Here is a 25400-nt window from a genome sequence, read left to right on the forward strand (position 1 = left end):
AAAACCAAAAGTCACACCCCAGCCACTGCCCTTCTCTGATAAATAAACTACAGTCCCTTAGATGTTTTGTTGTGTCGCACAAGAAGAGCAAAGACATATTTCTGACTACCTGGATAGAAAATACAGACGCAAGTTTGGAAAACCTTTATGCTGCAGCAGACGGAATATTTTTTTCATCCAGATGGACAATTAAGTGTTTACTGATCCTGTAAATCCCTTCAGAGCTGCAGGAAGTGTTAAAGCTACAGTAGGTAACTTGAAAAAAGTGTCATATATCATATACTATATCCTGACAGTAGTACATGACAGTTAATCTCAGACTCCTCGTAGTGCTCCTAATGGCATTTCCAAGACTCCTCTGGGCTGCGATTAGTTGTTTTTTTAGTCAGGATTTTTGCCTCACCTAAACAAAAACAACCAATCAGCACCCTAAGAAGTCTAGCAAATGCAAAAAGGAGCACTATGAGGAGATTATCTGTCTCATGTACTACTGTCAGGAAATAGTGACAGTTTCAAGAAATATGAACAAAAGTTTTAAGTTATCTACTGTAGCTTTAAGAGTTTCCGATAATAGACGAGAGGCACATGTTGGTCAATGTGTCAAAAAAAGGTGAATGAAGATGAATTGCAAAGTATAAATCAGATCAATAAGTTTAGTAGAACGGCAATATTTTGAAAACTTGAGGAGCTGCCACATTTAGGATGCAAGTTTTTGTTATGAATTATTTCAGCCTGACGGTCAGAGACTTAAGACAACATGTTGGAAGGTAGTTTTTAATTTTCCCGACTGAAGAAAACCTCATGAAGAGTCGGCGTCAGATTGTTTTTTCTGTTTATTGATAATGAGGCAGTTTTGTAAATAAAGCCAAAAGATTTCAGTCACGCTGATGAACTCACAAAAACGCACATTTTAATTTGACGGGCTGCCGGTACCTCTGCCATGTCTCTGTGTGTCTGTGGGGGGGTTTTAGAGGCCAACTCAGTGATTTTCCACACAACCTTTCAGACGCTCAACCACTCCTACCTCTTGTCTGTGTGAATGGGAGAGGCCCCACATGTGCTCTGAATGTATTCTCTGCTGCAGACACAGACAGGATCAGAGGGTTTAAACAAGTACAAACCGCTGCCCAAGAATTTACAGCAGAGCTCGGCGTGCGGCTGAAATCTGTGCTCACACCTGAATTCAGCCCAGAGCCCTGAGTGACTTTTTGCGGATTCACGAAAAAACCTCGAAGAGACTCTGTTTGTTCACACGCTTACAGAAAAAAAAATCACCAGTAGATTAGTTTCAAGTGTTGATATCGAAAAAAAGTCACTTCGCGAGAAAGAGGAAGCAGTTATTGTCGAAATCAGGGAGCGACGAGATGCAGAGAGAAAGAAAAAAAAAACAAAACGGATTTTTGTTCCTCACGGCGTCACACAGACAATCAACTGTTTCCTCTGTTTCTGTATAATTTTCCTCTTTTATTTGTTTCACACCGGCTCACTTTGAGTCTGTCTCTGGGAGGTCGGGCTTCACGATCAAAGCTGTTATTTTCCCGTCAATAGATTGCTCAAATACACTGTTCAAATCCAAAAACATGATAAGATTATATGTTAACTCCTGATACAGAAATGAATGAAAGGATCTGTGACGTAAAGGAAAAATCCCTCCTGAAACACTATAATAACAGCTGCTGGTGGTGTGTTTTACACCTCTGGACTCATTTTTTTTTTTCTCTTCTGTAAATCTTTCACATTCTTGGGTAATATTTTGACTAAATGGAACCAGTCAGCATACAGACATGTTTACCTCCCTTTCTCTGGGTAATTTTCCTTCTTTAAAAGGAGTTTTTGCAGGTTTAATAATATAGATACTTTACATTTTTTTATATTTTCTGAATGCAACCCAGACAGTTTTACATTTTCTCATTATTCTTTGTCAGTTGCGGTTTTTGCAGACTGTTGGAGCTTTCTGTGGTAAAATAATCCATCACAGTGAACATTAGCATTTCAGCATCATTGAGACTGACTGCATTTCCAGTTTTGATTGATTTGAAAAGACTACATTAGTTTCTTCATAGGGGTGTAGTCACAAGTTTCATCACAATGCAATGTAATAGTTATTTGAACAATAAATATTTGCTGATATCACAAAGTCTGCTATGATATGATTCTGATTAGATTATATTCAGGGGCGTGCGATCAATATGAGACCATATCAGTACATTTCCTAACCGTCTTGTTCTTGGCTGCCTACCATTGTCCCATTGTCTGCCTGGCACTGTTTGAATGTTCAGGAAGGAAGTTTGCGCGGACAGAGATGATGACACACTGGTACCATGGGAATTTCAAAATAAAGGCGTATCTTAGAGATGACTGTATGCATTGATGTTTTCGATTTTCATTGATTAAACTAGATTGCTGATAACTGATCAATATATGGATCCAAATCGATGCATCGTTACATTCCTATTTCATTATCAATTAATCTGCCCATTTCTCAAATTATCAATTCATCGCGTTTTGTAAAATATCAGTGAACAGAAAAATAAACTGTCCACAAATACAAAAGAGTTTACTATTGTGTAAAAGCAGCAAAGTAAGGTGCTTATGTACAGTTTTTAGGTACTTGATTATTTTTATTTTACGCTACTTTTCAGCTCCACTACAGTTCAGATTTCAAATATTAAAAGTTTAAATTCAGCTACAACGTAAACATGCTGCTTACAGGTTCATGCATCAGTAAGTTTTGGTACTCTATGTACATGTTGTGTCTAATATTTCTATTCTTTGATGCAAGTTAATATAAATGATGCAGACTTTATGTTCACTGTGATGGATTACACGACTCCAGAAATGAGTCTGCAGGTCTGTTTTTATGCCTCATTAAAAAGAATGAAAGTCAAGGCTAAGATGTTTTCATGGAGGAGTTTGATGACCCGAGGGTGGATTTTTCCTTTAAATCAGACAGTTTGTGGACGAGTTGAGGCGGATGTTGAATGTCTGAAATGTGCTGAACTCCTGACTGATGAGTTTTGGTGACGGGACGTGTCGTCTGCTGTTGTGTTTAATGAACGAGTTGCATGTTTGGGAGGTTTGGGGGAGGACAGGAGAGTCTTTGTACAGGCTTCCTGCGGGGTGGATTACTGGCTTAGCTCCGTTATGGAGCTCCATGTAGACGCGTACTGTGACTATGGAGATTTTGAATCTGTATCCAGTAAAATCCAGCTGATGTGTCCCAACCACCCTGAAGATTTTACAAACTGGGTGTTTTTTTTAACCTCCTGTTCAACTTTTATTTTGCTCTCACCAAGTGGATGACGGTATTTTTTTTCTCTAATCCATGGCTCTTTTATAGAGATTTCTCTCAAGTACTTTATGTTCATTTCCTCTGTTGAAATTTGTATTTATATGTTTAATAAAACAAGGTATGATCTGCTACTTGGCTTCGTCTCTCACTGCTGACAACATTTCATCACACTTGTTGTAGTTTTTCCTGTCAGGGCTGAGGGACAGTTGAGAAAGCAGAAAAACTACAAGTTTACTCGTCTTTGCATAAGTGAGAATGAAAGTTTGAGGAAGGATGTGGTCGGAGCTGAGCTGCTGTTTCTCATCAGTGGATGTGTGTTCGACCCGAGAGGCCTAACATGACCCGACTGCTTTAAAGAGGAAGTGCAGAGTTACGTTCAATGACAGAAGGCAAAAGAGACTGATGAGCTGCTGCTAAAAACGTTTTGTGACAGCGTGTAATGAATCATGGAGCTTCAAAGTGCCACAGGCATGACTGAAGACAATATTTAGACCTGTTACAGGAGTAGAAGCACCATTAAATAGATATTCATGTTCAAATACTGTACAATTAAGTTAAACTCCTAGTACAAGTACAGAAATATTATCAGCAAAATGGACACAAATAAAAGTACTTGTTGTGGATGATGCTTGCTATATACATTGTTTTTTTTAGCACGGATGATGCTTGATGTAATTGTCCACTTTATAAACTTAATCTTCAAAAACCTGTCTTATTAAGACATTTTTGTCCTGAAAACCTTTGTGCAGAAAGAGTTCTTAAACCAGCTTTTTAATAACTAAAATATTTAAAACTAAAACTGGTTTTGTCAGTTTAATTTCTCCACTTAACTCCTCAGTTGGTTTCGTTTCAATAACAGTTCAAAGGATCAATATTTCACTTAAAATCAATGATTGAAGTTCAAAAATTTATTAAAAAAAAAAACAAAAAAAAACCCCAAACTTAATTTCTTCTTATCTCTCCCATTAATCATCTCACGACCCCTCAGATTTATCTGGTGACTTTGGAGGGGCCCGACCCTTAGGTTGGGAACCACTGGACTAAACTAGCTAACGATGCTTCAGTATTAATTAATAATTATTGATACTTGTACTTAAGTAAAGATCTGTGTACTTCTACCAGTCATAGACATGTGAAATGTGACACGTGGCTCCAACTTCACCCTGATTTACGGCCAAAAGGTCATCAGACAACGGATCTTGGATTCTCATCTGAACTAGCATCCTTATTTTAGAAAATATAATTCAAGATTTTGTTTCTTTTATATGAGTTTTGTTTAAATTTTTTTGAAACCTTTTTACTGGATAAATCATATATAAATTACAAGTAACTAAAGTTGTCATATAAATGTAGTGGAGTAAAAGTGACAATATTTGCCTCTGAGATACAGTGGAGTAGAAGTACAAAGTGGCATGAAAAAGAACAAGTGCATCATAATTAAGTAGAACACTTGAGTAAATGTACTTTCTACCTCTCAAATAAAATACTTGAGAATGAGGGAGTGTGCCAAGACATCAACCACAGACTTCAAAAGTGACATAAAACCAAATTCTTGAATGACAGGAAATAATCTGGAGCATGTTGCGACCGCACTTCAAAGTACCGTTCTCCCCTCCCTTCATCTTTCCTCGTCAGTGAGTCCTTCCTGCTCTCCGCCTGCTGTTTCTGTGAACAGGATGTACACTTCTGTAGCTGCCGGTAGTGATGATGTGTTTCCCCCGTATGATGCAACACCGGGGTTCTTGACCCCCTGCTGCACAATGCTGACAGTTACAGTGAACAACACATGGGGGAGTTTTATTACTGTGGCTGCCTAAATATGTGTGCTGTTTGGTGTTTATGTGAGCAGCCAACTGTGTCTTCTCTGCAGCATGTGGCTTAACATTTATAATTATAAACATTTATAAATAGATAAGTAATAAGAATTAATAATAAATACACTTCAGTGTGGTGTTCCATAAAGTAATAATAACAGCATTTAATACTGATGCTGAAAGATTTGATGTTTGCTGTCACGATTATTTTGTGTCCCACTGATTGGAAGAATTCTTTGGAGCAGCAGAAAGTGATGAAATGAAGATAAAAAGAAACCAAACAGACCTCACAGTGCTGCACCCAGTGTTTGACAAATGATTTATGGGACATTTAGAGCAAAAAAAGGGTTACAACAATAAACAAATGAATTAAATGAAGATAAAAAAAAGGATGAAAGCAGAGTACCTCTTATCTGCAGGAGTTAATTACGTATGAAAAAGAGTGGAGTGCTGAGTGTCGCCCCCTATAGGTTGAGTGGCTCGTCAGCATGAGGCTCTGTGTTGCTCTCTGCCGCTGCTGAAGCCGGAGTGACGGAGCTCTGAGATGTGCAGCCCAGTGCTGATACAGGCCAGTCCCGCCCCGAGCTGCTGGAGGCTGGACACACACAGCAGGAGGGGGGGGGGGGAGGGGGATCAGGTGAGACGTAGGAGTGTGTGTTTCTGAGTGTGTGTGTGTGTGTGTGTGTGATGTGTGTGATGTGAGAACCTTCACACTTTTTTAATATAACATAAAATGCTTTTCTAAACATAATAATTCAATGCTTTGGTTTGATTTGATGTTTTTATATTTATGTTTTTTGTTTTGTATACTCTTAAAGGTCTAGAATATAGGATTACAATAATGAAAACATAGTTGAATGAATATGAATATGATAATATAATAATTTCTGCCAACAGATGCCTCAAAATTGTACACACTGGACATTTAGTACTTGAAAATTTTAAGGAAAAATAAAAGACTGTCTGTTTCTCCATTACTTTCATCCACACTTAAAAATATCCACAACTTATAGGTGAATTAAAATTTGTGTAAAGACATTCATTTTCCTCTAAGAGACATTTTTGGACAACTCTGTGTCCACTTTAGTCTTAAAACAAGACAAACGAAGTTTGCCAGTTTATCACACTAACACTAACAGCTGAATAAATATTAATTGTGCAAACTGTTCGTTAACTAAGAAAATTATACATGTTTTAATGTGCATCAATTCCTTTTAATATTTGAATGTTTTTCCTTCATTTTCATATTGTTACTTATGTGTTTATTGGGAAAATTTCAAACACTGCAGAGCTCTTCTCATTTTAAAAAGACATATCTTACATAGTTTTTAAAAAACTTTAAAAAATGTATTGTAAATACTTTCATTTTGATATTTATGATTTTGACTTTTGCAGTACCTGTATTTGCTTTTGCATTTTTCTTACTATGTTGTTATGCACCAAAATACCAAGGCAAATCCCTTGTATCTGAAAACCTACTTGGCGATAAACCTCACATTGGTGACACCAGTTCCCACTATCGTCAATGTTGAGCTCAGACGGTCAAAAGTTAAGGTGAGCTCGGCCATCTTGATCTTTTGTTTTGAATGTGCATTGATCAGTTCAGAAAAGTGACTTGTTCAGCAATAACTGAACTGGGTATGTAATGTGTGCGTGTGTGTGCGCGTGTGTGTGTGTGCGTGTGTGTGTGCTTGCCTGCCTGTGTGCATGTGTGAGACTCACCTGAGCGGCTGCACTGGGTGCTCTTGGCACTGTTGGGGTGATGAGAAACCTCTGGAGAAGCGGCAGGTTTGTGGGACAGCGAGCACTTGGCTTTGTCTTTAGTTTTGCACATGCCTGCAGCCATCAGAGGAACATGTGACAAAGGGTTAACAACTACGACCACAAACCCCACCAGCTGTGTCTTACCTTGACATTTTTAGCTCTCACCTAAAATACACTGTAAGGCATTTGTTCTCATGAGTCATGTTCAACAGTTCAGTGCAGGAAGAGACTCTGAGAGCTTCAGCAGGTGTGAAATTACTTCTGCGTGTTTCGCATAAACCACCCAGGCTTTGAGTTTTGTCATTTCCAGGGCCGAAAGAGCCACTGACACATCTAAAGCTGCTAACAAGTCATTTAATAATAATGCTCAGGAGACACTATTTTGCATGCATTGTTTGTGTACCTGTACATTGCTGTGACTACCAAAGTTTCAAACACATAAAAAGTGGAAATTTACCGTCTTTGGTGGAGATTGTAGGTAGTTTAGTTTCTGTATTTTTGGTGGCAGGTGCGTTCAGGCGACCTTTGTAAATATGCCCGTCCAGTCCGATGATATCAACCTCCTCTGTCTAAACAGTCAACACACACACACACACACACACACACACACACACACACACACACACACACACACACAGAAAGGGAGCAGTTAATGGTTAGGATACAGCTGGCAACATCCAAAGAGACACTCTATTTGGTGACTTTATTTGGATAGACCACTTTCAGATAGTTTAAGAGTATTTGTGACAGCAGCTGATTAATCGAGATTCATCTGTTTCGCTTTGTCTGTAGATGTTCAACAAACTATCTGTTTTATATATATTATGTGAGTATAGGTGCCAGCTGAGAAGATACAAACATTTTCTCAGATTTAGAGAGACTTTAGTTGAAGCTGTTGTGTGAATAGTTCAACAACTGATTAATAAATGCTATCACCGATTCTTGCTGTATACTGGAATGTTACATCAGAATAAAAAGGTGTATCTGTCACACCTGAATCACGCCGTCAACCTCTGTCTGGGTGTGGTGCTTCATGGACTGCAGGCCGGTGCGTCGCTGGCTGGCTGAGGTGACTGTGTGACTCCCCCCGCAGCTCCGCGACACCGCCAGGTGACTGTAATCTGTCATCTCAGAGATCCGCTCGCTGCTCGCTCAGAGAGAAAAACGTCACCACATGAGAACAGAGAAACTGTGAGTCTGCAGCTTCTCCTTTTTAAAGTTTGCTCATGTCGAGCTTTAAATTGGAACAAGACAAAGGAGAAGATCATAAACTGCTGTTTTACGTTTCTGCTATTTATATGCAAATATTAAAACGTTAGGTCTTTGTCAATGGTTTCTGGTCAGTGCTTTTATTGTTGTAGATGCTATTTCTCATGCTCTCAATATATACCCATCTTATTATTTTCTTTTTCAAGCCCTAATTTCATCAAACAAGATGAATATTAAAGGTACAGGTGGGCAATCAAATATTTCTTTTATTTAATTAATTTATTTTTTAATATTTTTTTCCTTTTGATTATTATTATAATTATATTTAATATTATTATTATTATTATTATTATTGTATTAATTTATTCTTTTTATGTTTATTTATTTATGATTTAAATACATATTACTATGATTCTGCATCTTAAAAATGTAGCCCCGCCTCTTTTCGTGTGTGGACTTAAAATGAACCCCACCAGTGGGATTTCTTTGTGATATTGCTAAATGTACATGCTGAAAAAAGGGCGTCTGTCCTGAAACATCAGTGTGGCAATAAAAAAATGCTATAGTTGGAGAGCTGTCCTGATCTTGACCACATTGATAAAACATTTCCCTGTCTCCATCATTATAAAAGTGGGTTAGGGTGGTTCTGTAACAGACATTGTTATGCTGAAGGAAGACCATCACTACCAGCAGACTGAGAGTTATGTTTAACTTCAGTGTTTACTGGAAATTACTGGACTGTAACTTAATTGTAAACAGACTTTTCACTACATGAACATCTCTCTCTCTGTGTCATGAGGCCCCTTTCACAGGAGTGTTAAATCATAGATTTAAGAGCTCTAAAAGGTAATAAAATCACTGAAGATTGTATTAAATCACCTGTTTTCCCCTTAAGACACTGTCCAAAGTGGACTTAAACATCAGTAACACAAACTCTCCCGATGTCCTGTCCTGTCCCTGACTCACTGGTTCTGGATCACTGTGTCAGAGCTGCAGGCCCTGTCGCAGTGTGTCACCTGCCTCTGCACGCTCTCTATCTGCCTGCTCATCATAGTGTAGCTCCTCTGAAGCTGCTCCTTTCTCCTGCCAGAGCTAGCCACCTCGAAGTTGTGGCGGTTGGTCCCTGGTTTCAGGCTGAGGGGACAAATCAACCTTACAAAATATCAGCTGATGAAAAACTAACAGATGCTCTGAATTCTGAGGGATGAGACTATGTACAAAGTTTCTAGACTTTTTACTCTCCTCTTTATTTGAGTGAATTACTGAAAGCGTTTCAGACTGTTGTGCCACCTGCTGGTGAACAGAGGGCACATGCGCTAAAGTGAGAGGACGTGAACTAACTGCAGGTGACTCCTCTGATCTCACCTCCTGTAGTGCTGTCGGAATTGCTCCAGGGCGTACACAGTGAATGGCCTGATGGACTTGTGCGAGGGGAATCCAGGAGTGGAAGGCAGCTTCACCAAATGCCTTTCACTGCCACAAACACACACAAGTACATGAGTTTAGAGATAGAGATATTTAAGGGTATCGCAATCATTTTATTTAGTAATCTGAGGAATAATAATAAAATAAACAAAAAACACTGTAAATACAACTAGAAAATGTCTTCAACTTTGTCTTGTGTGTAAATCTAACAATAGAAATTATGACAACTTGGGAAGTGTTGACTCACTGTGCGGGGGTGTGCATGACAACAGGTCGGTCACAGGAAAGGCAGTGAAATCTGTCCACCAGCTGTCTGTAAATAAACATAGCTGACTTAACACAGGTCTTGATTGTCACAATATGTAACGCCAGTGAGAATGTGTGAGATGGACACGGCAGAACTGACTCCTTATAAGACTGTATGATAACAACACTTACATTTTCACTATGAAGACTAATCAAATAAGTAAAAATAACACCTGAGTGTCCGCTAGAATTCAGAGGAGCATTCGAGCTGTTGTACACTTTTTAGTGTTAAAAAGGAAAACAAACTTGACTAATGCTGAAAATCTAAAATTTGAAAAAAATTAGTTATATTCCATCTGTTTAGCAGACCCTGAGGGACACAGAACTGATACACAGCTGACTGGTGAAGCTAACACTGACCTGCTTACATTACCTGTTTAGAGTGAAGAATAAAAGAGGAAATATGGAACATGGTTGACATATCTGACCTGACATTTGATTCAAAAAATGTCTGATAATGATGTCAATTCACAAAAATAATACAATAAACCTCACATAACAAAACATTATGCTAATAACATTTGACTAACTTATCTAATAATATAGGTTAGTTTATGTAATAAAACTCACGTTAAACTGTATGAATTCTGTGAACTAACTTTTCTACGTGTATGCAGACAGTTGATTGCTTGATTGAATGCTGCAACAGATGTTTCCCAGCTAAGATATTTTTAAAGTTTTAATGGTGCTACCTGATTTATTGATCACTGGTTTGAAACCAGCTAGTAGTTATGCATTCATTCAGAACTAACAGATGTGGTGATGGATTTGTGAGTAAAAGCTTAAAACTTTCACTCCACAAGCTCCAGAGTAAATCAGTGATGAGTGATGTGGCCTCGTACTTTCTGATACCGGCAGCGTCCTCGTGCTCTGGAGCTCCCTGAGCCTGCAGCTTCTCGTGGATGTTCTTCCAGCGATCTTCAAGCTGCTTCTTCACAGAGTCCAACTCAATCCTGTTCAGCTGCAGTCGGACATCACGTCACAGATAATCACAGATCCAACCCTCTCATCTGTCACTGAGATGTCTCAGTTTGACACAGTGCTTCTCAACATTATTTACCTTGCATTCCATCTCAGTGGAGAGTTTGTCGATGACTTTGTGCCAGTCCTGCTCCTGGCCCGTCACCTTGTTCAGCAACTCGTGGAACATGGCGTTGAGATGCTCGGTTGCAGAGTCAAACTGCAGACGACTCACTTTGCTCTCCAGAGCAGATTTGTCTGCTTTCTTCGAGTGTAAAGACAGAACAAGAAGTTCAGGATGAGCAGGATTTAAAAAGACGGGCAGACCCCTTGTTATCTTACTTACGATTTCACTCTCAACCATCTGCTTATCGGCCTTCTTCTCCTCCAGCTCCTCTGTCGTCTTGTACAGCTCCTGCGGACACACAAGCAGTAAGATCAGAAAAAAAGTGTTTCCAGTACACAAAGAAGTTCATTTTTTCAGTGTTTCCTTTGTCTTTTTTTATTATTGTAAATCACTGGAAAGGTTTGCTTCTTTAAGACTACAACAAGAAGATATTGCTTTTTCTTAATGAGTGAAAAACCAAAAAGACTGTGAACCACTGATATTCATTAAAGAGTAGACTGATGTATTAAATAGAGTTTATGCATATCTTCAGTATCCATATCAATTTATTATAACAAGCACTGTGTTGAAGATAATAAAAGTATGTAATGTAAATTGTTTCAGCTTATATAATTACTGTCAAACCAATTATTTGGACATTTTGTGTCATGGTGGAACAATGAAAATACAAACAAGGAAAAATGCTGACAGCTTTTTGTTTGTTTACCTCTATATGGCTCTGTTTCAGTCTGTTGTCTTCGTCCAGACATCTGGCAGTTTCGTGCAGCTTTTCACACTCAGCTTGAAGCTGCAGGATTGCCTTCTGCACGTCGTTCACCAGCTCAACGTTCTAAAACACACACACATATACACACATAATTTTTCACATACAATCATATTAAAATATAGAGAAGCTCGCCATCAGTTGGCTGGAAGTGATGAAGTGTTGCATCCCTTCATGTGCCATTAATCAACTGTCACTGGAAAGAACAGGACCTCGCCTCCATGGAATGCATGCTGGGAAACGCTCTACGCAGTCTTACTGGGATGTAAAATGGATGACTAGAGCTAAAAGAGTTTGTGCATAATAGTGGTGAACACTAACAGAGCTTGTGGTAATTGTCTCCAGTGCAGAGCTCATTGTAGTGGTTTTGGTCGACCTTATCCTGACGGTAAATGTGGTGAATCAGCTCTGAGTCAGCACACATCTGCCTCTAGTGAACCAAACTGTCTACAGGTTTAGCTTGCCTCTACGTCCTGCAGTGTCCCTGCTCTGTCTCCAGCCTGCTGTTGGAGAAGTTTGTTCACAGTGTCCTGCAGCTGCTCATAATGCTGGAACAGAAGGCTGAGCTCCCTGCCAATGTTCACTGTGCTGATGGTGAAAGCTGATCCCTCTCTACTGTGACGGAGGCTCTGGCTATCATCGCTCTCATCCTGTCCAGCCTGGTACAGCTGAGAGGTCAAGGACTGCATCATGTCCTCCAACTTGCCTCGCAGGTCGTCCAGCTGAGGTCAGAGGGCAGAGAACTGAGATCAGACTGATATATGTAGGTTAGATACTGGGCTTTTGTTAAAAACTTTAAACATGCTGATGTGACTGATTTGATGGCTTGTAACTCAAATTAATTGGAGTTCAGCAGGCTGGAGATTCCACGCAGGACGGGTCTGTTTGGTCATTGTCAGACCAGTGTTACAAAAGCAATTCTACACCACATAAATGAAAGTTAAGTAACTGCAGCAGCAGTTTAACATATAGAAGTTTTATAGATATAGAGTTTTTACATTTTGTACCTGAACAACTTATTGACTAAAATGGAATATTTCCTATTCTTCATATCCAGAAACTGAACTCAACATTCAACTTCAACAAAACAGATATTTTGGCTATTTCGGAGCAGCAGAAATAAACCATGAACACAACATGTGACGTGTTATTTACCTTAAAAAGCTTGTGTGTTGAACTTACCAACAGCTGATAATCTCCATATTCAGCAGATACGCAGCAATTTGATCATTCATATGGAGTGGTCTTTGTGTTTACCTTTTGAATGTAAGTCTAAGATTTACTGTCCTTTGAGCTCTGTTTTTTTAGCTCTGTGTTCGCCAGCTTGTCTCTAACTGTGTCTGTCTGCTGTTTGCTGCTGAGCAGGTGGTGCACAGTGGAGTATGACAGCTTTTTTCACTATGAGAGCTGTGAGAACAGTACATTTGTGGGCCGGACAGATAAGCAATGAGCTTAAACACACTATAAGGCTCCGTTTGGCTAGAAGGAACCAAAAAGCTGGGTTGTAAATAAATGAGTTATAACTGCTTTAAGTTTTTTGAGTTGTTTTTTTCCCTTCATCTCTGTAGTAACTAGCAGGACAGTCCTGGAGGACACATGCTGGTAATCTGTACTAGTATTCAGCAGAAAATATGCTCCAAAAAAAGTCACAGATGCTTCAGATTTAAAATGTAAAATATAAAACAAAAAAACAAACATAGGTCTAAACTGCTGTTGCTGTTACTCGTCTTGCCTGTAAGTGGCGTAGGTTTGACTGAAACAGAATTACAGGTCCGACAGTGCTATCTGTGTGGTTCCACAGCAGCACTACAGTAGCAAGGCCTTAGCATTAAAGACCCTTTGTAACATGTCCCCCTGTCTGACCTGATCTTGTAGGTGTTGGTCTGTTATTCTCTCCACAAATAAAGCCTGTTTAGCCTTCAGCTGCTTCATGTCCTCCTCCAGCCTCTGCACACACTTCCTGCACATGATAGTGAAAGCACAGACCAACGTGTGAACTGATCTGAACACTCACTAAGAGCTAAAATATAACACAAAGTGATTGTGGATATACAGGAAACAAGTGAGGAGAGAGACTCAATATTCATGTGATGCTCACATAACAAAGAACAAACATCTCAAAGTCAACATGCGACATTTAAGTTAAACTTTTCATTCTGACAAATTAACTGCACTGATGATGGGTCACCATTTTCCTCTACTGAAGCACAAAGTATTTTATAAGTTAGAAAAAAATAAACCTGGAAAAAATCCATGTATATATTTCTACTAAAATAATTTCTTTCATAGCTGAATTTAAAACATTAGCTGAACAACCACTACTGTGTTCTTCTAAACTCTGTTGCATCTTTCCTGCCTGCTTAAAGTTCTAATCTCTGCTATGATTAATATTCTTTATTAACATGGTTTTCCCACATAAAAAGTGTCAAAAACTTTCAACAGGGTCTAGAGGAAGATGTACTCTTTCTCCTACTGCTCTGCTAGACTGAGTGGTATAAGAGCAATACGCATCAAGATGACTAGTGTTAGCGTTAGAGGAAATATTGGAAGGGTTCAGACACGTTTGAGCCTCAGTCAGGCCCTGACTCAGATGAGGACGCTTGAATCTAAGTTTTTAATTATTAAGTGTAATAAGTAATAAGAAAAACTCAGTTTTGAGTTTAGGGGATTTATGTTGTGAGGAAAAAAAACTGTAATGAGTTTTAATTAGCTGTGGTTGATTGTTGGCTGTTATTGTAGACATATATATTCCCAGACTGATTCTTTGCCCTGTGTGTCGCCCCCTGTCTTTACCTGAGGTAGGACATTTGCTGTCTGAGCTCATTAGAGACTTTGCTGTGTGACTCCTCACTCCCTGAAGACGCCTCTGAGGTGGTTTCTCTGTCTTGGCTCATTACACTCATAAACATGTCCTCCAAATTGTCCAGCTTTGGACAGACACATTATATCAGTCCCGGAACAGACAGTAAGTGACACTGTTGAGTTTGTCTTGGAGCTGATGTTGAGTTTAAGAAAGCAGAGGGAATACCTTCTAAATTGTATTTTGCTGCCTCTAAAAAGTGTGCTGTTGTCTCTCACCCACCTTTTCCCGGTCGCTCGTCAGGCTGTTTATTAAAGCTCCCTGCTGGTTCAGTTGATCCTTAGGTTATTCAATGCATCCTGTGAATCTAAATGTACAATATGACATCATTAGCACAAGTCAAGGAGCTAAATTATCTCAAAACAAGACTTTATTTAATTTAGGATAAGGATTATGGTGTCCAAATGTGTCCACATTGCTACTAATAAAAATAATAATAATGTTACTACTACTACTAATAGTAATAATAACAACAACAATAATAATAAAAACAATAATGATAGTAATAATAATAACAATAATAATAATAATAATAATAATAATAACAACAGTACCCATTACCTACCCACACCTTTGATTAAAACAATGACAGCGACAACGTCTTTATGCTCAGTTAAGCTGACCAGCTGCTAGATGTAGCTTCACATTTACCCAGTTCAAAAAAGGTTTTGACACTCCTGTGCTATAGGGACAAACATTTTCTTGGTTACATATTGTAAGTTTTAGCTTTGCTAGTTTTAGCACTGGAGTTCAGAACAAATAAATTATTTTTGGGTAAATATTTGTTTTTAACTAGTGAGTCAAATTAAAAAAATTAAAAATGTGTCTTTTAAGATATATTTAGATTTGTATAAGATAGTTATACTTTCTGATTTAGTTGCCTTTTCGTATTTTAGACACCCAGGCCAAAAAAAAAGACTGACTTAAATTTGTTCATTTGCTGAATGAGAAGAAAGATTTTAGGGCCTTTAAAGTCAGTCAACTTACTACATGTAACTAAAGGGGCAGAACCAGGGAACATCAGATGACATAAAATTACCTTTATTATTGATGAGCTCTTTAAGGTGTGTCATCTGCAACTGGTCCACCTTTCCTTCTTCCAGTGCTGCAACACGAGCTTCAAGTTTGCTAAATCTCTCCCTCAGTTTGCCGATGTCCCTCAGGGCCTCTACCGTATCTGAGTAGCGCTCTACACTGCTGGCCTTTTGAGTCAGGGGCGTATTAGCAGCAGTCGAGTCTGTTTTAGCACGAGTCTGCTGCAGTGGCCCTGACAGGACTGAAGGAGCCCCTGTGGCTGTCCCAGTGTCCGTTGAAATCTGCGCAGAAATCATTGGAGCTGCTGGCTGGCCAGTATCTTCCACAGGATGGGGGGATGAGGGCGTGCTGGTATGAGAAGTTGCTGTTTTTTCAGCTGTAAAGTTGCTGTTGAAAGGTGTGTATGTGGCTTGATCATCAACTCCTGAATTGACACAGTCCTGTAAAAAAAAAGAGATATGTTGAAGGAGACCGTGACAATGCACAGGTTTCTGGGTCATTTAGGCCACTGTTGCCTTAATAGATTTATCTAATCTAAGTGTGCTTTCATAAGTCTGATGATGGTTAAAATCAAAGATAAGAAATATTCAGTAAAGTGAATTTGTGTGCAGCCATAAAATTAAGTTTCTAAGTGAAAATGATATGCTTTTCAGCTTTTATGGATAAAGACTTTGTAAGGTACTTCATGGTCTAATAAAAACATGGTCAAAATCTGTGTCATAAGGTAAAAATAAAGATAAAGACAACTTAATTTATCCCAAAAGGGCAATTCTGTTTACAGTCGACCAATCGCATAAAACAGTAAAGACAGTATAAAACACACACAATCAACAGCAGCATTCAAACATAGGCATGTCTGTGCGACAGATTTACAGATGGACAACCTGAGCATAGCAGCAACAACACACAGATCACTACATGGGCAAAAATACCCAGCCATAAAGCGACCCTACACATACAGCGATGAATAAAATAAATAAATTCATAAACCATGCTGCTCTCTAGATTTACCGCACTGACTCTTATGACCATTATTCATCTGTCAGATTGTGTGACGACTGTTTGTGAATAATAGCACTACAATGTAAATAGAAAAAGGTATATGAGAGCAGAGTCATTCATCTCTTGTGATGTTGTTATGTAATGTTGTTTGTTGTTTTGGTACCACAGGTCTTCCAACAATCATTCATTTTTGTTTGGCCTCCATCATTTTGCTTTGTGTGTACATGTGCTTGTTTCCCTAAATCTTAATAAAAATGGTGCTTATGAAATGTCACACTGGCCAGTGTATACTGTTTCATTACATGTCATATTTTAGTGAAAGTCAAGGCTAAGAAACAGCTGCTCTGTAAACAGCTGTAGTCTTTTAAAATAAGGTATTTTGGATGATGATTTGTGATTTCTGATGCAAACTCAGGGCAGATCAGGGGTTTCCTATCCCAGTCTGGCGCTGAGAGCACTCTGAATACCACCTTTGGATCTCACCTTCTGCAGGTTTTCTCTGTTGCCGAGCAGAGCCGACTGCATGATGTCCCAGGTCACACACTGACTCAGCTCATCTGCAACTGGATACTTTGGAAATTTTTCCCTTAGCGATCTCTGTCACAGCGACAACATAAGAGATGAAACTTTAACAGGGTGTCTACATACATTTAGTGCATTTAAGGCCTTTTAAAGGTTTAACCACATATAAGACTAATTTTAAGGTAAGAGTGTGCACCTGTGCATATGTAGGTTTTATGTGGGACTGTAGTTGTTAGACTGAGTTAGTTTAATTTACGTTTCACCGACAAGAAAGTCCAAGTATAAAGTACAAAGACACTGTCAGGTTCAATGATAGGTTTAGAGATTTGTAACACCAGAAATATGGACGCAGAAGAGCCTGATTTATTTTGACAAAAAGAAATTAAAGGTGAATGACTGAAATCAGACAAAATGTTTTTGACAATTTTGACCCAAAAAAATCAAATTTAAGACTATTTAATGCCTTTTAAGGCCTAATATTTAAATAAAAAAAGTTTTTGAGGACCTACAGACACACTGTTTAATCAGCTCAGCTTATCGCAACAACTTTTATTTATTTTTTTATTAATTTAAAAACAAAGAGTTTATAATGTAACCCTATGCAGCGAACAGTTTTAACAATATGTTGATATTATATTGTCTTACCACAGTGTCCTCAAGAGCGTCCACCCGGTGGCAGCACTTCTCCACGTCAGAGACTGTCTCTGTTTGACCTGCATCAACCATCTGGACAGAGCAGAGAGAGAACAGCCTATTGCAGTGGGGAAACACCACTGTTTCAACTGTAAAACTGTCACCAAATTACAGTTGCTTCCTGTTGATGGAATAATTATTTTATCAGTATTCTCAGCAATTATCCATTTGGACAGTCTCACCTTCTGCTGGTGGTGGAGATCCTTCATCTCTTCCTTCATATTTTCTCTTTGGCTTTGGAGCTCCTGAAGGAGCTTCATGGCCTAAAACAGGCACATAAAAACAATCACTGGCTGTATAAAGTTTAAATTACTTTGTTCTTTGACATATATGATATCAAAAAACTTCTCGGTGCTCAGATTTGTGGCTATAATTACTCAGCTTGATCTCACTGAGGGATCAAATGACACTTTCAAAGCTTAAACTAAAGAAGTGTTTCAGGAATCTGCCTCATAGGAAACGTCCACCTGACCTTTGACCCCAATGAAAGCAGACAGACTTTCAACAGAAGCTGACAGAAGAGGATGAAGCACAGATGAGACAAATCAAGCTGTTACACTTGTTCCATGTGTGCTATCTCAGGCTATAATCTGCTCTTTAACCAGGATATTTAAATTTCCTGTGAGGCTGTCAGGGTGTTGGCAAAGTAAACAGGCGTATTTGTGTGTGTGTGTGTGTGTGTGTGTGTGTGTGTGTGTGTGTGTATATCACAACTGAAACAAAGGACATTCCTGAGCTGCATGTGAGGTGGTGTTTAACTTGTGTCAAATGTGCCCGGACATGAAGTGATGCATAGCGACCCCACAGAGCTTCACAGCCTTCATCAGCAGCCTGAATGACTAACAGCTTGTTAATAAATGACGTCACACTTTATGACAAACCATATATGGCCCGTTACCGACTGGGACGGTCCCATATTGTAAACATCTGATTTCAATATCTTCTTTCATTATAAATAGGTGTTATATAACTACTGTGAAAGAATCAAAACACTCAGTCCACAGAGAAATGCACACAGCCTGTGTTCAGAAACTGTGCCTCTAAACAAGTTGTCAGGACTTCTGTTGAACTGTGATGTCACAGTAGTACATTATATAAAGGTCAAAAGTGTTGCTACGGTGCCATTACAAGGCGGGTTCCCATCGACCTTCAAATTGTGCATACTGAAATTGCAAATATAAAATGCCACTAAACATGTCAATTTAAAAAATAGAGCTTTTACGATCACATGAGGTGGAATTTCAGGAAATGCCATAAAACGGTTGAGGTGGCAACAGTTTTGCCTCAAAACTACAATGGAAACACTTTTTTTCATTTTTATAGGTCACATGATGCTATGGCTATGTGCTTGTCTACTACAAGCAGTTTCCTGAAGCTCAAATTAAACTCAACAAAATAGTTTTTTGGTTTTAGTCCAAAACCCCAAAGTATTCCATTTATTATTATTGAAGACTAACAAGACCAATAAAAATTTATACTAAACAAAAATGTAAACGCAACACTTGTTTTTGCTCCCATTTTTTACAAGTTTAAGTTAATCATTCATTGAAAAAATATATTTCTCTTACGTTTTGGTCACAATCTAGTTAAAATCTGTGTTAATGAGCATTTTTACTTTTCCATGATAATCCATCCACTTGACAGGTTTGACATATTAATATGCTGATTAAACAGCATCATTAGTACACAGATATACGTTGGGATGGTCATGATCAAAGGCCACTCTAAACATTTTTTTTTACCAGGGTCTTGATCTGACAACAGTCTGTCATCGTAGCCAATTTACAACTTATTGCCAAATTTACGGAAACGACATTGGAGACATCTTATGGTTGTGAAGTAAACATTCAGTTTTTGGGCAACAGCTCTGGTGGACATTCCCGCAGTCAGCATGACAACGGCACGCTCCCTCAAAACTATGGACATCTGTGGCATTGTGTTGTGATCAAACGGCACTTTAAGAGTGACCTTTTATTGTGACCATCCCATGACTCACCTGTGTAGTAATGATGCTGTTTAATCAGCACGTTGACCTGTCAGGTGGAAAGACTATCTCGAAAAAGGAAGAGTGATCAAATCCGCAACATAGATTTTAACAAATTTGTGACTAAACTTTGAGAGAAATACACAGTATGCATATAGTGCATGAAAAAAATCTTGGATTTTGAATTTAAACCTGTAAAAAAGGGAACAAAAGCTAAAGTTTTCATGAATGTATTTATATTTTTGTTCAGGGAATAAATGTTTGAAATTTTTACTTCTAATAATTGACTTTAACAAATAGCACGACGAAAATAGCAGCTTCTTTTCTGTCAAATGACTATATGATTATGTGACTACTCATTTAAGGTCGAAACAGGTGCATACATTATGCTAACTGAGTGATGGAAATATGAATTATTTTTTCAACATTATTAGAAACAGACTAAAACCGAAATGAACTGGAATTGGAAAATAATGAGACCATTAAAAATAAGTCAATAATAAATAATTCAATAAATCCTTTCTAACACTCCTGGATCCGACCCAAAAACTAATCATTTGTTTCTTGGCGTGAAGCCCAACTTCCCACCAAGTTATTCATTTAAGCTTTAAAAAGACAGTTTACTTATAAAACGTCAGACAGGACTTCCTGGGCAGTAGTTATAATTCAGTAAAGTAGCTTCACGTTTCATCTTAGTTACTCTTTAAGCTGTGGCCTCAGTTTGATAAGTCAGCCATTAACTGGAGCTGACTGTTGGTGCACTTTGATCAACAAACGTCACTCGGCTGTTCTCACAGAGTCCCATCAGCCACCACGGGGGGATCCACAGCCAAACACACGTTTTATGAGAACACTTCCTCTGACAGGTTAATAGGTGACCCCTGGCACACGGCCTGACCCCTCTGACATGTGGCATACACTGCAGTTATGCTGCAGACAGGCGCTGCTCCGCCTTCAGAGGGGAAGACACTGGTGGATGAGGGCACGCCGGGTCACCTCACCATAGTTTAGTCAGCGGATACGGCAGCTGACCCCGATGATGCCCACAGAGGACATGAATGATTCAGACGGGCTTCTGAAAGACGGAGCATCACCTGCACCTGCCCGATGTCCTGCTTTTCACCTGAGAGCTATTCATCCCCTGACAAACAGAGTCATCTCTGCGGGGGACTAATTACCCTCCATCACACAGCGGGAGCAGGGGAGAGAGAGAGGATGAGATCAGGAGAGAGACAGGAAAAACATGATGACAAGTCTGGACAAAGTCCCAAAAAACACCTCTGGTTTTCTTCTCCGATCAAATTCGTATCATTTCTTTTCTTCCCTGTAATTCTTGGCTGCTTTAAGATAAAAGCTCAGCATTTACGTAACGATGAAAATCCTCACCTCTCTCTACCCCTCTTTAAGAAGTGGCCTGACAGAAACCTGAACGGAGACACGCAGAGGTCATTTGAGATGTCAGGGTGGCGCCCATCTCCTATTGTCCTCTTCTCTGTCATCAGCAGCTTAATACTACGCTGAAATGTTCACCACCGTCCACCAGATACAGAAGAATAAAAGAAGAGGAAGACTATGCTGCCGCCTTGGACTTAGACGTCTGTCAGTGATTCAAGGAAATTCTATTTAACCAAAAAAACCATGGAGCAGGACGACGATGGATTACAACGATAAATTACAATTTAAAAATGCTGCTGTCCTGCTCAATCTGAGTCAACATTTCATATCATACTGCACCTCTCCAGATCAGTGATGTCACAGCAGGCGTCTCATCATCTGACAGACTTAAAACACCTGTTGTGACATCAGTACTTGGGGTGTGGCAGCTAGTGCAAGTTAACATTTTTACACTAGAAAAAGTAAAGTAAAAACAACTATTAAAATACATTTGATGCACGCAAAAAAGAAATCAAACTGGACCTTATTAAGATATTTAATCGTGCAGAGAACAACGTCACAGACAGCTCTAGAATTAATAACGATTGATAATATGAACACAATTATCCTCCCACACACAGGAAATGTATAACCTCTGTTTTCTGCTCTAATAATCCTAAAACCCTGGCTGGCTTCACATTTCATTTTTAAAGTTCTGTGTCTTAATAATACAGTAAAAGTATGATCTATGTTGGCGGAAGTAATAAGATCAGTTTGTTAGGAAAAAATAATAATAGTACTTAAAATTCTCCATTATTAGAAATCCTGCAGTTAAAATGTCACTTCAGCAAAGTTAAAATGTCCCTTCAGTAGGCAAAAGTTAAAGCACTCATTATCCTGAAAACCCCTCTGTGAGTTTTACACTATAACATTATTGTATTATTATTATTAATACATTAAAGGAACAAGACTGAGGGGAATTTACTGCCACCTACGGGTGAGGATTGCAGATTGCAACCTGTCTTTCCAAAAAAAAAAAAAAAAACAGACCAGGAGATTTAAACAGGTAAAACAGTGAATAAAGCAGTTTCACATTTCAAATCAGTTTTTGTCTTTTCAGCATGAGAGAGGCTGCTAGCCCAGCACCTACTACTGTGTGTTCACCTTTTTTTCTGATTATTTAAGATCCAGAAGCTTTCACCTGGAGCCAGATTATCCACGGAGGTCTTTTCCTCTCCAAAACAAGCTGACCAGGTGAATTTATACTGGTAAATACACTAAATAAATCAGTTTTATGTTAAAAAAAATTGTGTTTTTCAGATACTCTTTTTGCAGAAGAGCTCTTGGATGGTGCAAAAATGCAAATGTCCCAGAGTCAATGTTTGGTTTGTCCGTATTGGGGTACTGTGGAAACATGGACGACATGGTCGACTTGGTGGACTTTGAAGAAGAGGACCCCCTCCCTTTAGATAGAAACAGGTCTTTTTAATGTAGCAAAAATAGGACAAATCTTAATTTCAGGTGATTAGAAAACATCAAATTTCACTTCTGCCAATATATCCCCCTCAATCCTTCACACTGAGCCTTAGTTTAGTTAGTTTTCTATTACAGCTGTGGTGGAAAGAAGTATGAAGTACATTTTCTCAAACACTGTAACATTTTGAGGAACTTGTGTAATTCCATTTTCTTCTACTTTATGCTTCTATTTTACTATATTTCAGAAGGAAATACTGTTTTTACTCTATTATATTTATCTGACAGCTTCAGTTACTTACTTTGCAAATTACTAATATGAAATATGATCAACAAACAAATGGTGATGTATTATTGTATATTAAAATAAAATCTTATTTATACCCAGGGGAAAATTCACAACACACTTACAAAAACATAGCGTAATTAAAATGAGCTCCACCTTACCAACTGCAACATTAAGGGCATGAACACATTCATGCATAAATAATCAAATAATATAATTAAATGGAGTCTGGTAGGGGCCATTCTACATAATGAGTACTTTTACATTTAGTACTTTAACTATATTTTGATACCAATACATTTTTTGTACTTTTATGTCAGTAAAATTTTGAATGCAGCACTTTTGGTTGTAACATAGTATTTATACACTGCGGTATTGCTACTTTTACTTAAGTAATATCTGAGCACTTCTTTCAGCACAGAATTACAATCCATCATAAAATTGCCGTAAAAAAATAAATGTAGTGAAGTAAAAGGATAAAAGTGTTTCCCCAGAATATCTAATGGTGTATAACTATAAAGTAGCATAAATGAAAATGATAAGCATAGTACTTGAGTAAAGGCACGTATTGCTGGCTATATTCCACTACTGTATATAATATTGTTAATCTATCTAATTTGAAAATAAAATAAAGTTACATTTGCCATTATAGAAGTTTGTTTGTTTTAGAATTCCGAGGAAAAATTTTTTTTTTTTGTAAAACAAATATTAAAATAGCGACCGTTAGGGAATATAAAATGTATTTGGGTTAAATAAATATTTAATACACAAATTTGATGGAGTAAAAGTTGTTATCTGTAAAATATTGGATGAGTCGTTGCTCTCACCTTGGACACGCTGTCCTCGCAGGTCTGGATGCGGGACTGGAGCCTCCACTGGCTGTCCGCCGTGTGGCCGGAGGAAGGGGTCGGAGACGAGACGGTGGTTGTCCGCTCCTGCTTCTCGGTGCCGGGCTGAGCCTCCTGCTGTGCCGCGGAGATGTCCCTTTGGTGTTTGTCCTCCAGAGCATCGCCGGGAGGAGTGTCCCTCCACCGGGTCTTCACCTCACGGATACCCAGATGCCGGAGCAATGCGTGGAGCAGGGTGTGCAGGGCGCTGAAGTTGACCGCACCCTTCTCAGGTGTCCCGATAGATAAATTCAACAAGTCCAACAAGCTGATATTTACCTCCGACATTTTTTTGTTTTAGTGCGCGAGAGCACAAAAGTTTCTGTTAGCGTTACTGTTAGCTAGTTTATCAAACTTAAACTGTATTTTAGCTGACTAATTCCACCTGTGCCGACTTCTTCCTCGGTTAACAGCGAAAATATATCGGATAAAGTTTTTTTTTTAAATGTATTTTTTGGTATTTGTCTACCGTTGTGAATCGTTACCGGCATCCCATCAGCAGCGTTAATCTCGGTGGCTGTTAGGAGACTGTTTTCATGTTCAAGAGAAAACAGCAACCGCAAACAGCACGGATCAACCGGAAACACGGCGAATTACCCTTCACAGTAATGCTCTGACGACGACAAAAAAAAAAAAACTAAAATTAGAAAACTTAACTTAGAAATGCTTCAATTTTAGACACATTAATGTAGATAAGTACATAAATGTCATATAGGCTATGGTGCGTTTTGCCTTGATTTTGATTCCTTACACAAACCTGTCCTTAACTTCACTTATTTAAACAAAACTAAAATTAAATAAATAAATAAATAAACAACAAACAATAAATAATAATAATAATAATAATAATAATAATAATGAAATAAAATGCTGGATCAAAAATGTATGATGTTATTATGCAGACTTGGTAAATCCCATATTTTATTTTATTTTTTTAAAGGAGTTTCTTGATGTAGAGGGGCCCAAGTGTTTTCCATGTATTATTATTGTCTGTAAGGTTGAATTGCTGGAACCAATTTGAGATGTTTTCCCTGTTCTCTTCCTCTTAAAGTGCAGTTTTAAAAGCCCAGATCCCAGGACCACCATTTTTCAGTAAACTGCTTTTGTATGATTAAACATAATTTAATGATATAGGCCTAGTCAATCAATCAATTGATTTGTCACATGAAGTCATACAAGATGCAAATGGTATCATCTTCCTGACCTCAACAGAGAGAAAATGCAGTCATGGGATCTTTTATGATTCTTCCAGCCTTATTCTTGCAGAGCTTTTTTTTTTTTTTTTTTTTTAAATATTATTTGGGGGCTTTTTTTGCCCTGGTTAAATATCCTGTAAACATGGTAGAACCCTGTCTATTTTATGTCCAGCTGAAAGAACCACTCTTTGCAATTTAGGGACTTTAATACTTTCTCAACCAATGGCCCCTTGTGAAAATCTCCCTCCAGTTAGGCTTTTATTTTCAATTTTTAACCGGATGTAGTATTAAGCATTTATTGTCACTTGGCGCCACCTCCCTCCGCAGTCCCACATTGGGATCCACGCAGCGTTACTGATCACTAGGCAACAACCGGAGATCATGCTGCATTCACGGAAAGGGAAAATTATCTGATTTTCTGGAGATGT

At 38.5% G+C, this 25400-nt stretch overlaps 1 protein-coding gene across 1 annotated transcript; it reads right to left on the reverse strand.

The window, feature by feature from the left end:
* Positions 1-5411: 5411 nt before the first annotated feature.
* Positions 5412-24296, reverse strand: LOC121956203 (glutamine-rich protein 2). Its single transcript, XM_042504338.1, has 18 exons — positions 23717-24296; positions 17955-18035; positions 17725-17805; positions 17041-17154; positions 15609-15995; positions 14454-14587; positions 13524-13620; positions 12125-12382; positions 11604-11726; positions 11117-11185; positions 10871-11035; positions 10653-10771; positions 9752-9817; positions 9445-9552; positions 7864-8014; positions 7328-7439; positions 6829-6942; positions 5412-5701 (listed from the first exon to the last, which is right to left on the reverse strand). Exons 1-18 carry the CDS (start codon positions 24062-24064, stop codon positions 5571-5573), a joined length of 2658 nt encoding a protein of 885 aa, XP_042360272.1. The 5' UTR covers positions 24065-24296; the 3' UTR covers positions 5412-5570.
* Between the last annotated feature and the right edge of the window lie 1104 nt (positions 24297-25400).

The sequence above is a fragment of the Plectropomus leopardus genome, chromosome 17 (genome assembly GCF_008729295.1).
Source record: "Plectropomus leopardus isolate mb chromosome 17, YSFRI_Pleo_2.0, whole genome shotgun sequence".
NCBI lineage: Eukaryota > Metazoa > Chordata > Actinopteri > Perciformes > Serranidae > Plectropomus > Plectropomus leopardus.